The 11,578-nt window shown below is 59.3% G+C and overlaps 1 protein-coding gene across 1 annotated transcript; it reads left to right on the top strand.

The window, feature by feature from the left end:
- The first annotated feature begins 3,210 nt into the window (after nucleotides 1-3,210).
- LOC149281061 (rho-related BTB domain-containing protein 2-like) lies at nucleotides 3,211-10,798 on the top strand. The gene is made up of 9 exons (XM_089499801.1): nucleotides 3,211-3,402; nucleotides 3,559-3,662; nucleotides 5,259-5,444; nucleotides 6,400-7,334; nucleotides 7,445-7,563; nucleotides 7,669-7,819; nucleotides 8,601-8,689; nucleotides 8,788-8,893; nucleotides 10,629-10,798. Exons 1-9 carry the CDS (start codon nucleotides 3,211-3,213, stop codon nucleotides 10,796-10,798), a joined length of 2,052 nt encoding a protein of 683 aa, XP_089355927.1.
- The last annotated feature ends 780 nt before the right edge of the window (nucleotides 10,799-11,578 follow it).

The following is an 11,578-nucleotide window of genomic DNA, read 5'->3' as shown; positions in this document are numbered from 1 at the left end:
TCTGCTGGGAGGCTGCTCCACATATCCACCACCCTCTCAGTAACAAAACACAAACAACACATTCGCCAGACAATGCCACATACAACACATACAATACCACATACAACACCACAACACATACAATACCACATACAACACCACAACACATACAATACCACATACAACAAACACAACAAACAATACAATAACAAACTGGTGCAAAGGAGAAGAGGGCCAGGAGCTTACAATCTAGTCGGCGGGTGAGGGGGAAGGTAGACGATAGGAGAGACGGCTGGGATGGGGAGGAGGTGATGTTGAAGCCCCTGTCTGCGGTGGCACTCGTGATACTCGTGGCTCCCGGTGCTCGTGATACTCGTGGCGCTCCCGGTGCTCGTGATACTCGTGGCGCTCCGGGTGCTCGTGATACTCGTGGCGCACTCGGTACTCGTGATACTCGTGGCGCTCCCGGTGCTCGTGATACTCGTGGCGCTCCCGGTACTCGTGGCGCTCCGGGTGCTCGTGGCGCTCCCGGTGCTCGTGATACTTGCAGTACTCGTGGCGCTCCCGGTCTCTGTATATACTGAGTGATGGGAGTTAGTGTCAGTGCGGGGGGAGCGCAGTCTCTGTCTGTATATAACCGGCACTGAGTGATGGGAGTTAGTGTCAGTGCGGGGGGGGGGGGCAGTCTCTGTCTGTATGTAACCGGCACTGAGTGATGGGAGTTAGTGTCAGTGCAGGGGGGGGAGTGCGGTCTCTGTCTGTATATAACTGGCACTGAGTGATGGGAGTTAGTGTCAGTGCGGGGGGGGGGCGCAGTCTCTGTCTGTATATAACCGGCACTGAGTGATGGGAGTTAGTGTCAGTGCGGGGGGGGGGAGCGCGGTCTCTGTCTGTATATAACCAACACTGAGTGATGGGAGTTAGTGTCAGTGCAGGGGGAGCGTGGTCTCTGTCTGTATATAACTGGCACTGAGTGATGGGAGTTAGTGTCAGTGCAGGGGGGGTGAGGCCTCTGTCTGTATTTAACCGGCACTGAGTGATGGGAGTTAGTGTCAGTGCGGAGGGGAGCGCGGCCTCTGTCTGTATATAACCGGCACTGAGTGATGGGAGTTAGTGTCAGTGCGGAGGGGAGCGCGGCCTCTGTCTGTATATAACCGGCACTGAGTGATGGGAGTTAGTGTCCGCCCGGAGGGGAGCGCGGCCTCTGTATATAACCTGCACTGAGTGATGGGAGTTAGTGTCCGTCCGGAGGGGAGCGCGGCCTCTGTATATAACCGGCACTGAGTGATGGGAGTTAGTGTCCGTCCGGAGGGGAGCGCGGCCTCTGTATATAACCGGCACTGAGTGATGGGAGTTAGTGTCAGTGTATTACAGCTAAGGGGGGGGGGTCGAAGAGCGCTCGGAAATTGGGACTGTCCCAAGAAAACCAAGACACAGTAAATAAGGGACAGTCCTGTCAGAGCAGGGGGCTACCGGCGTTCCCCTCAACGAAACCGAGGGGGCACTAGCCCTGAAGGAGACCGGGGGGCCACCAGCCCTCCCCTCACCGAGACCAGCTGGCCACCAGCCCTCCCCTCAGCAGGACCGGGGACCACCAGCACTATCCTCAACAAGCCCAGGGCCCACTCAGTGGACACTGCAGTCATGCTAACGCTCACTCAATGACGTCGCACTCCGTCACACATTCTCACATCCACGTGGCTGACGATTCTGTCCCTTTAAAGAAGGCGTCTTCAGCGCCAGCTGTGGGGCGCGGCTTATAGTGGAGGGCGGGGTCTGGTTTGTGTTTAGAAGCTCAAAGAGCTGCGTGAGGAAGGGGCGGGGCCGATTGGTACCTCGGAACACGCCTCTGATGATCCTATTGGCTACTGTGGGCTAAAGGGGCGGGACGTCAGAAAGCCAACACAGGGTGCGGTAGAGTAAAAGGAAGGGCCCAGTCAGCTGGCCCAGCGCTGATTGGCTACTGGTACTCGCTGTCATGAATTCCTGTCTGTGATTGGCTGCACGGACTCGGGTAGCGGGGTCGCGTCTGCTGGAGACTCATAGTGTGTGCGGGCCCCGCGGGGGTGATCGAGGCCGGGGCCACAGCCTGGACCCCAGGGGGAGGATGCGAAAGAGGAGGAAGAGGAGACAGCGTGGGGGCCGGGAGAGGTACCGGGGCAGGAAGATGGGCTATGGGGAGGAATAAGGGTCTGGGGTGCAGGAGGAAAGGATGGGGCAAAGAGAAGGGTTTGGGGGGGATGTGTGGTGTGGGGAGGGGGGGTATTTGGGGCGGGGATTGTTCTGGAGGCTGATGAATAGAGAATGATGTTCAGCGGAGGGGGTATAAAAGGCAGAGAACTGGCTCTGGGGCCAGAAAGGGGACGGGCTCTGGGGGGCAGACAGGAGACGGGGGGCAGACAGGAGACGGGGGGCAGACAGGAGACGGGCTCTGGGGGCCAGAAAGGGTACGGGGTCTGAGGGGCAGACAGGGTACGGGGTCTGAGGGGCAGACGGTACGGGGTCCGAGGGGCAGACAGGGTACGGGGTCCGAGGGGCAGACAGGGTACGGGGTCCGAGGGGCAGACAGGGTACGGGGTCCGAGGGGCAGACAGGGTACGGGGTCCGAGGGGCAGACAGGAGACGGGGTCCGAGGGGCAGACAGGAGACGGGGTCCGAGGGGCAGACAGGAGACGGGGTCCAGGGGGCAGACAGGAGACGGGGTCCAGGGGCCAGAAAGGGTACGGGGTCCAGGGGGCAGACAGGAGACGGGTTCCAGGGGCCAGAAAGGGTACGGGGTCTGGGGGGCAGACAGGAGACGGGGTCCGGGGGCCAGACAGGGTACGGGGTCCGGGGGCCAGACAGGGTACGGGGTCTGAGGGGCAGACAGGGTACGGGGTCCGAGGGGCAGACAGGAGACGGGGTCCAGGGGCCAGAAAGGGTACGGGGTCCAGGGGCCAGAAAGGGTACGGGGTCTGGGGGGCAGACAGGAGACGGGGTCCGGGGGACAGACAGGAGACGGGGTCCGAGGGGCAGACAGGAGACGGGCTCTGGGGGCCAGAGAGGGGACGGGGTCCGGGGGGGCTCCGAGGGGCAGACGGGGTCCGAGGGGCAGACAGGAGACGGGCTCCGAGGGGGTCACATGGGAGACGGGCTCTGAGGGGGGCTTAGAGGGGTCAGGCGTGCTGCGGGGGTCCTGGGGTGCGTGGGAGGGGTTAAAGTCGTGTCCCGTTGCCCCGCAGCGTGGTATAAATGGACGTGGACGTGGACTATGAGAGGCCCAACGTGGAGACCATAAAGTGCGTGGTGGTCGGAGACAACGCGGTGGGGAAGACGCGGCTCATCTGCGCCCGAGCCTGCAATGCCACCCTCACCCAGTACCAGCTGCTCGCCACCCACGTGCCCACCGTCTGGGCCATCGACCAGTACCGGGTGTGCCAGGAGGTGAGTGCCGGTCCGCGAGGGCGGGATTCACAGCCTGGGGGGCGGGATTCACAGCCTCGTAAATGACGGGGTGATTGTGTATGTGTGGAGGAGCCCACCGAGGCCTCTCTGCCCCCCCCCCACGGCACACGCTCACCCGTCTCCTCGTTCCGGCAGGTTCTGGAGCGCTCTCGCGACGTGGTGGACGAGGTGAGCGTCTCGCTGCGTCTCTGGGACACGTTTGGAGACCACCACAAGGACAGGAGGTTTGCGTATGGCAGGTGAGCGCTCAGCGGACGCCGGGGGTCAATGCCAAGCTGTTTGCCCCTTTGGGGTATTAATGGGATGCAGGGTGGACCAAACCCGGTGTATTAACCTCTACCTCTTCTGCTGGGAGGTTGTCCTCTGCATCCACCCCCGGGATGTGTAATACCGGGATTGACGCTCTCATTAGACCGCTCCCCCGCCGCAGCATCAAAGTCTCTCTGATCCTCCTAACGTCGCGCCCGTCGTAAACGCCGTGGGCGGCTGCCTTCCAGCCAATCAGAACGGGCGAGGCGGTGGGCGGTACAGGGGTGTGTGTGCGGAAAGGGGGTCTTTAGCGCTAATACCTGGGATTAGTTGGCGTCGCGCAGAGGTGGGAGGGGAGGAGTTTAGACATTTCATTTTATTGCAATAAATCTTACAAGGAGCTTACACTCTAGCAGGATAACGGGAGGCCCTGACCCCAGGAGCTTACACTCTAGCAGTATAACGAGAGGCCCTGACCCCAGGAGCTTACACTCTAGCAGTATAACGAGAGGCCCTGACCCCAGGAGCTTACACTCTAGCAGTATAACGGGAGGCCCTGACCCCAGGAGCTTACACTCTAGCAGTATAACGAGAGGCCCTGACCCCAGGAGCTTACACTCTAGCAGTATAACGGGAGGCCCTGACCCCAGGTGCTTACACTCTAGCAGTATAACGGGAGGCCCTGACCCCAGGAGCTTACACTCTAGCAGTATAACGGGAGGCCCTGACCCCAGGAGCTTACACTCTAGCAGTATAACGGGAGGCCCTGACCCCAGGAGCTTACACTCTAGCAGTATAACGGGAGGCCCTGACCCCAGGAGCTTACACTCTAGCAGTATAACGAGAGGCCCTGACCCCAGGACCTTACACTCTAGCAGTATAACAGGAGGCCCTGACCCCAGGAGCTTACACTCTAGCAGTATAACGAGAAGCCCTGACCCCAGGAGCTTACACTCTAGCAGTATAACGGGAGGCCCTGACCCAGGAGCTTACACTCTAGCAGTAGACCCCGTTTTGGGATGTTTAAGGCCTGTAATGTGTTGCATTATAATTCTTCCCCGGCTGTAAATTGTTTTGCCCCGCTGCCGGTGAATTGCCCCAGACGGGGGCCGCAGGGTAGTCGCTGTTACCTGGGGCCTGGCCAGTCCTGTTAACGCTCTTGGCTCGTCCTCCCGGCTCACGAGATGCTTGGCTGCGGCTCCCGCGTGCCACGGAGCGCTGATCCCCCCCCCGTCCAGTGGTGCCGGCAGAGTGCCAGACGCCCCCCACTCTGTAAAGAACCCCGGGGCCCCCCGACTGTAAACGAGCTCTGGGGGCCCGCCGGCTGTAAACGAGCTCTGGGGGCCCGCCGGCTGTAAACGAGCTCTTGGGGCCCGCCGGCTGTAAACGAGTTCTTGGGGCCCGCCGGCTGTAAACGAACTCTTGGGGCCCGCCGGCTGTAAACCGGCTTTATCTGAGCCCAGAGTCCCGACACGCAGGGGCAGCTGTGGGGTAATCGGAAGTATGAGGCCAGCTGCTTTAAGACGTTCCAGCCGTTTAGTTTTATGGGCCCTCTGCGGGCCCCTCTGTGTTTTTCCTCCCCGCAGGTCGGATGTGGTGGTTCTGTGCTTCTCTCTGGCCAATCCCTACTCGCTGCGCCACGTCCAGAGCATGTGGTTCCCGGAGATCAAGCACTTCTGCCCCCGCACGCCCGTGTTGCTGGTCGGCTGCCAGCTGGACCTCCGATACGCCGATCTGGATGCCGTGAATCGTGCCCGGCGCCCGCTGGCCAAGTGAGTGAAATCAGGGAGGCGGAGATTATCCCCTGCCCGGCACTCGTGGGGTTAAATAATATCCCTGAGGATCTAGCCAATGGCGTGGCCCCCGCGGGGCGTCCGTTACCCCAGTGCAGCCGCTGCCGGGGGGGGGTAAAATGTGTGATGAAGACAGCGGGAGGCTCTTAGTGGTTATAACTTTGTGTCCGGCTCTGTCTGTCCGGCTGGGTAGATGGCTGTCCCCGGAGCTGGCCACGTCTGTCTGTCTGTCTGTCTGTCCGGCTTGTCTGCTGTCCCAGTGGCCGGCCTCGTCTGTCTGTCCGGCTAGGTTGATGGCTGTCCCCGGAGCTGGCCACGTCTGTCTGTCTGTCTGTCCGGCTTGTCTGCTGTCCCAGTGGCCGGCCTCGTCTGTCTGTCCGGCTAGGTTGATGGCTGTCCCCGGAGCTGGCCACGTCTGTCTGTCTGTCTGTCCGGCTTGTCTGCTGTCCCAGTGGCCGGCCTCCTCTATCTGTCCGGCTCGTCTACTGTACCCGTGGCCGGCCTCGTCTGTCTGTCTGTCTGTCCAGGTTGATGGCTGTCCCCCGTGGCCACACATCTGGGCCGGGCAGCAGCCTCCATGGGGCTGCTCGCTATTTGTTCTCAGCCACGTTAGCCGGTGAAATTGCTCCTGCATAACGTGCCGTGATCCGCCGGCCGGCAGCAGCACAAAGAGCAGAGGATTAAGGGATCTGGTAGAGATCGGGGTGAATTGGAGGCCGAGGCTCAGCTTTCAGAAAGACGAGTCATCCATAAAAACTGCTGCTACGAGAGTGCGAAGTGCCACGCGGGGTTATCGCAGCCACGCATACCCTTGCCAGGGCTTCCAGCTTCTAGCATTGGAGCCATCGGGCCGCAAGCTCCCGGTTTAGCTCCGTATTGTGGCCGCCGAGGGAGTAGTCTGCGCATTCATCTAACTCCGGCTTTTGCTTTCCAGGCCCATCAAACCCACAGACATCCTGTCTCCGGAGACCGGTCACGAAGTGGCCAAAGACCTGGGGGTCCCTTACTATGAGACCAGCGTGGTTGCGCAGTTTGGGGTGAAGGACGTCTTTGATAACGCCATCCGGGCGGCACTCATTTCACGGAGACACCTGCAGTTCTGGAAGTCCCACCTGAAGAAAGTCCAGCGCCCTTTGCTGCAAGCTCCTTTTCTGCCTCCCAAGCCACCTCCGCCCATCATCCACGCAGCGGAGCCACCGCAGAGCAACGGTCAGGGCCCAGCCGCCCTCTTCTCCACCCCGCTGTGCGCAGACGTTGTATTCCAGCTCCACGCCGGCGAGAAGGTCTTTGCGCATAAAGTCTACTTGGCCACGGCCTGCTCCAAGTTCTATGACCTCTTCACGTTGGATCTTCATGAGAAGAAGGGAAGTCCTCACAGTGACGGCTTCCCGCTCAGGATTGGGGGTATGGAGGCGGCTGGCAGCACCAGGAGACACGATGCCCCTTCCGGGGCTCTGCGGACCTCATGGAGCGACCACGTGCAGAACAGTTTGGGAAGAGTCCATCTGGGTTGGGGCAGGGAACTAAGCGATTGGGGCCGAGGCTTTATCGGCGTCTGCGTGGATATGGTGGAGGACCCCGTCACAGGGCGTGAAAGGCTGATGATGGCCGTCCGGATGGAGGCGCTGGTCCAGCTGGAGCCGCTGCGGGCGGTTCTGGAGTACCTGTACACCGGCCACCTGGATCAGAGCCGGACGGACCTCATGCAGGTGGCTACCATCGCTGAGGCGCTGGAGGTTTTCGACCTGAGGATGATGGTGTCAAACATTCTGAACAAGGAGGCCTTCATGAACCAGGAGATTACCAAAGCCTTCCACGTGCGGAGAGCTAACCGCATCAGGGAGTGTCTGAGCCGGGGGCTCTTTTCAGGTAGGTGTGGAGTGGAGTTGCTGACTGTAGGGGGCTGGGGGGTATCGGATGTTGCGCTGTGGTGTAACTTGGTGGCCGTCTCCCGTCTCTCCTTCTGTCTCTTTGGCCAGACGTGGTCTTTGCGTTGGATGATGGCTCCGTTCCGGCCCACAAGCCTCTGTTAATCGCAAACTGTGACTGGATGGTGGCCATGTTCCGCGGCACCTTCAGGGAGAGCTTCACATGGGAGGTAAAGGCCGCTCATGGCTCCTCGGCCTTCTCGCCGCTGCTGTCACGTTTGGCCCCGCATTAGTCCCGCTATTTACTGACGCCGTGACCTCTCCCTCTCTTGCAGGTCTCCCTCCCCGGCACCTCCACCTCCTGCTTCCGGGCTGTTCTCGAGTACCTGTACCTGGGCCAGTTCTGCCCCTCGCCTGCTCTGGACTCTATGGAGCTTTTGGTGCTGACCAACCGCTTGTGCCTCCCTCACCTGCAGGCGCTGACTGGTAAGAGACTCCTGTCGCTTGGCCCCTACCGGCCCCTGCCTGTGTGATACTTGGCATCGCTGTACGGTCCGCGTTTCCCAGCGGGTTTATTCTGCTGGCGTTCTCAGAACGTGCCAGATAATCCATACGACCTCCAGATGGAGGACGGCCCCCGGGGCCGCTCGATGCAGCAGCGGTTAACCCTTTGAAAGGGCGGTGAGGAATAGATGCCATGCATGACGTGGAGCTCTAGTGTTTAAGGAGTTAATCCCTGCAGTACCCGATCAATGAGCACTCGCCTTTTATCGACCTGTGCTGGTGGGCAATTGGGTGGCGCCGGGGGGGTAAACCACGCGGTGTCTGTCGCACCAGGGCTGCAAAACAAGGGCAAATCCTATTAATACCCAAAAGGAATGAGATCTGGCAGCTCGCTCACTGCACGTGATATACCTCTGTATACCCCGGCGTAGCGCTCTGCCCTCTGTATACCCCGGCGTAGCGCTCTGCCCTCTGTATACCCCGGCGTAGCGCTCTGCCCTCTGTATACCCCGGCGTAGTGATCTGCCCTCTGTATACCCCGGCGTAGCGATCTGCCCTCTGTATACCCCAGCGTAGCGATCTGCCCTCCCGGCGTAGCGATCTGCCCTCTGTATACCCCAGTGTAGCTCTCTCTGTAGCCCTACCTAGCGCCGTAGCGCTCTCTGTAGCCTGGCGTAGCTCTCTCTGTAGCCTGGCGTAGCTCTCTGATATCTGACGCAGGTTGCCGCCGCTCTGTGCCGTGACGCTCCGTTTCTCTCTGCAGAGCAGCACACGGTGGACGAGCTCCTGGCCGCCTCCGTCCAGGGGGTGGAGATCGATGGGCAGGTTCTGCTTCACCTGGAGGTTGCGCAGGTCAGACACTCGGAGTCCTCTGTGCCATGTAGTCAGGCTGCGCAGGTAGAGTGTTTTCCCGTCTGTATGCCGGTGCTGATCTGTCTGTCTGTCCCCAGTTCCATAACGCCAAACAGCTGGCCAGCTGGTGTCTGCACTTTATCTCCACCAACTACAACTCCGTGTGCCGAAAATTCCCCCGCGAGATGAAGTACATGTCACCAGGTAACGGGTTAGTAAATAGACAAGAGTGCGCAATGGGTCTGGCATGAGTGCGTGACGGGTAAGGATGTGCAGGTCACTGTTCGGAGTGGAGTGTGCGAGGTGTAGGAATGTGCGAGTCACTCTTCGGAGTGGAGTGTGCGAGGTGTAGGAATGTGCGAGTCACTGTTCGGAGCAGAGTGTGCGATGGGTATGAATGTGCGTGTCGTCTAGAAATGAGTGCACGTTGGGTAAGCATGCGCGCGTCGTCTGGCAATGAGTGCACAATGGGTAAGAATCCACACTTCGCTGTTCGGAGCGGAGTGTGCGAGGTGTAGGAATACAGGAGTCACTATTGGGCACAGAATGCGCAATGGGTAAGAATGTGCGTGTCATCTGGAAATGAGCGCACGATGGGTAAGAATGCGCGTGTCTCTGTTTGGAGTGTGATGGGTAAGAATGTGCATGTCATCTGGAAATGAGTGCGCGATGGGTAAGATGTGCGTGTTCGGAGTGTGCGATGGGTAAAAATGTGTGTGTCATCTGGAAATGAGTGCGCGATGGGCAGGCCCGGACTGGGACAAAAAATAGGCCTGGGCATTTAAGCCTGAGCAGCCCATTATTTATTTATTTATTTATTTGTTTATTGTGAAAGCCCACCCTTCATGTACCATCTTTGCATTTACTCATTCACACAAATCATTAACACATTCATTAATGCAGTCTCACAAATCATTCACACAATTCATCCACACATTTATTCATTCATTCATTCTCATACGCATTCACACTACCCCCTCTCCCCATCTTATCTGCCCCTTTTCACTATGTACCCCCTTTTCACTATGTACCCCCTTTTTACTATGTACCCCCTCTCACTATCTATCCCCTCTCCCCATTTCTCACTATCTAACCCCCCTCTGCCCCTTCTCACTGCACCCCCCTCCCTCACCCTACTTACCTTGTTGCCGGAGCAAGCAGCAACTGGGGCCGGGCCCGCGGCAGGACCGGACTGACTGGGCCTATGCGGCCTCTACGGCCGCATTAACGCAGGGCATAAGGGGCACCTGCCCCTTAAGCCCACCGCAACTGCGACCGGGTCCGCCACTCTAAGGGGCCGGGAAGCCCCCACCAGGGCCGGCCTTAGGGGTCTGCGGCCGCACAGGGCTTACATTAAAACATCGGCGTTTTTTTAACTTTATTTAACATCCTCCATGTTAAATAAAGTTAACAAAAACTTTATTTAACATGGAGGATGTTAAATAAAGTAAAAAAAAAAAACCCCCCCGATGTTTTAATTTAAACCCTGTGCGGCCGCACACCCGTAAGGCCGGCCCTGGTGTGGCTTCCCGACCCCTTAGAGTGGCGGACCCAGTCGCAGTTGCGGTGGGCTTAAGGGGCAGGTGCCCCTTCTGCCCTGCGTTAATGCGGCCGTAGAGGCCCAGTCAGTTCGGTCCTGACTGGGCCTATTTTAAGGTAGGGGCCTGGAGCTGCAGCTCCATCAGCCCCTAAGTCAATCCGGCCTGGCCCACCCACTGGATGGCCAGTCCGGGCCTGGCGATGGGTAAGAATGCGCGTGTCTCTGTTGGAGTGTTATGGGTAAGAATGCGCGTGTCGTCTGGCAATGAGTGCACAATGGGTAAGAATGCGCGTGTCTCTGTTGGAGTGTGTGATGGGTAAGAATGCGTGTGTTCCCATCTGTATGTAATAAGTGAGGGCCCCGCCGGCTGTTCCCAGCGACTGTCTTCTCTTCCGGCAGAGAATAAGGGTCTCTTTGAGCGCTGCCGCTGGCCCCCGGTGTGGTACCTGAAAGAGGAGGATCGCTACCTGCGCTGCCGGAAGGAGCGAGAGCGCGAGGAAGAGATTGTCCGCAAGCAGCTCAGCAAAAGCAAATGGTGTTTCTGGCGCCCCTCCTCCTCCGTGTCCTGAGTCCACGCACACTCACGCCATGCCTTCCACGCGTGGCCACAACCACCGGCGCGCCGGAGCAGCCTCTCTGCAGATACAGAACATGTTTTAAGTACCTGCCCCCTGTCGTGCACTCGACTCGGGGCAGGGAAGGTGTCATTTGCTCCTGACAGGGTAATTACCCATCTGAGCTGCGATGTCATTAGTTATTGTTTGCCCCGGAACCCTGCCCCCTACACCGACATAATCTCGTGGGAAATGAGAGGGGGTAGCATTTGGTAAACTGCAGAGGGGCCCCAGGATCCGACAGCTGGATCGTGCGGTTTAATGCCCTTTGTCTCCCGGTTCTGTCCAGACGCAGGGTCTGCTGCCCCTCCAGGCCGTATAGGAGGGTGTTATACTCGTTACTATTCTACAGTCAGCTCTCCCTGGGGCTTCTACCCCATTCTCCAGCTGCCACCAGAGAGCAGCAGAGATACTCGGCACCGCTATACACTCCACGGCCTATCAGCCCTCCCTCCACTGCCCTCCTCGTCCCGCGGCCGAACTCCCCTCCACCGCCCTCCTCACTCCCCTCCCACCACGTCCCACGACCAACCTCCCCTCCCTTCACCGCCCCCCTCACTCCACGGCCCAACTGATCTCCCACCCCCACACTCCTCCTGGTGCCGCGGCCGCCCTCCCCTCCACGGACCCCCCATGCCTTCAGTGCTGGACACTGACAGTATTATTTCTGGTGGCGTGTAGCAGATTCGTGGTCTGGCCCATCACAGTGCTAAGCTTCGCAGCACAGTGTGGAAG

This window comes from Sceloporus occidentalis, unplaced genomic scaffold (assembly GCF_023333645.1).
Source record: "Sceloporus occidentalis isolate IW3139 unplaced genomic scaffold, rSceOcc1.0.p SCAF_140, whole genome shotgun sequence".
In the NCBI taxonomy this organism is placed as follows: Eukaryota; Metazoa; Chordata; class Lepidosauria; order Squamata; family Phrynosomatidae; genus Sceloporus; species Sceloporus occidentalis.
The sequence above is the reverse complement of the archived record's forward strand: the minus strand, read 5'-3'. Positions and strand labels throughout refer to the sequence as shown.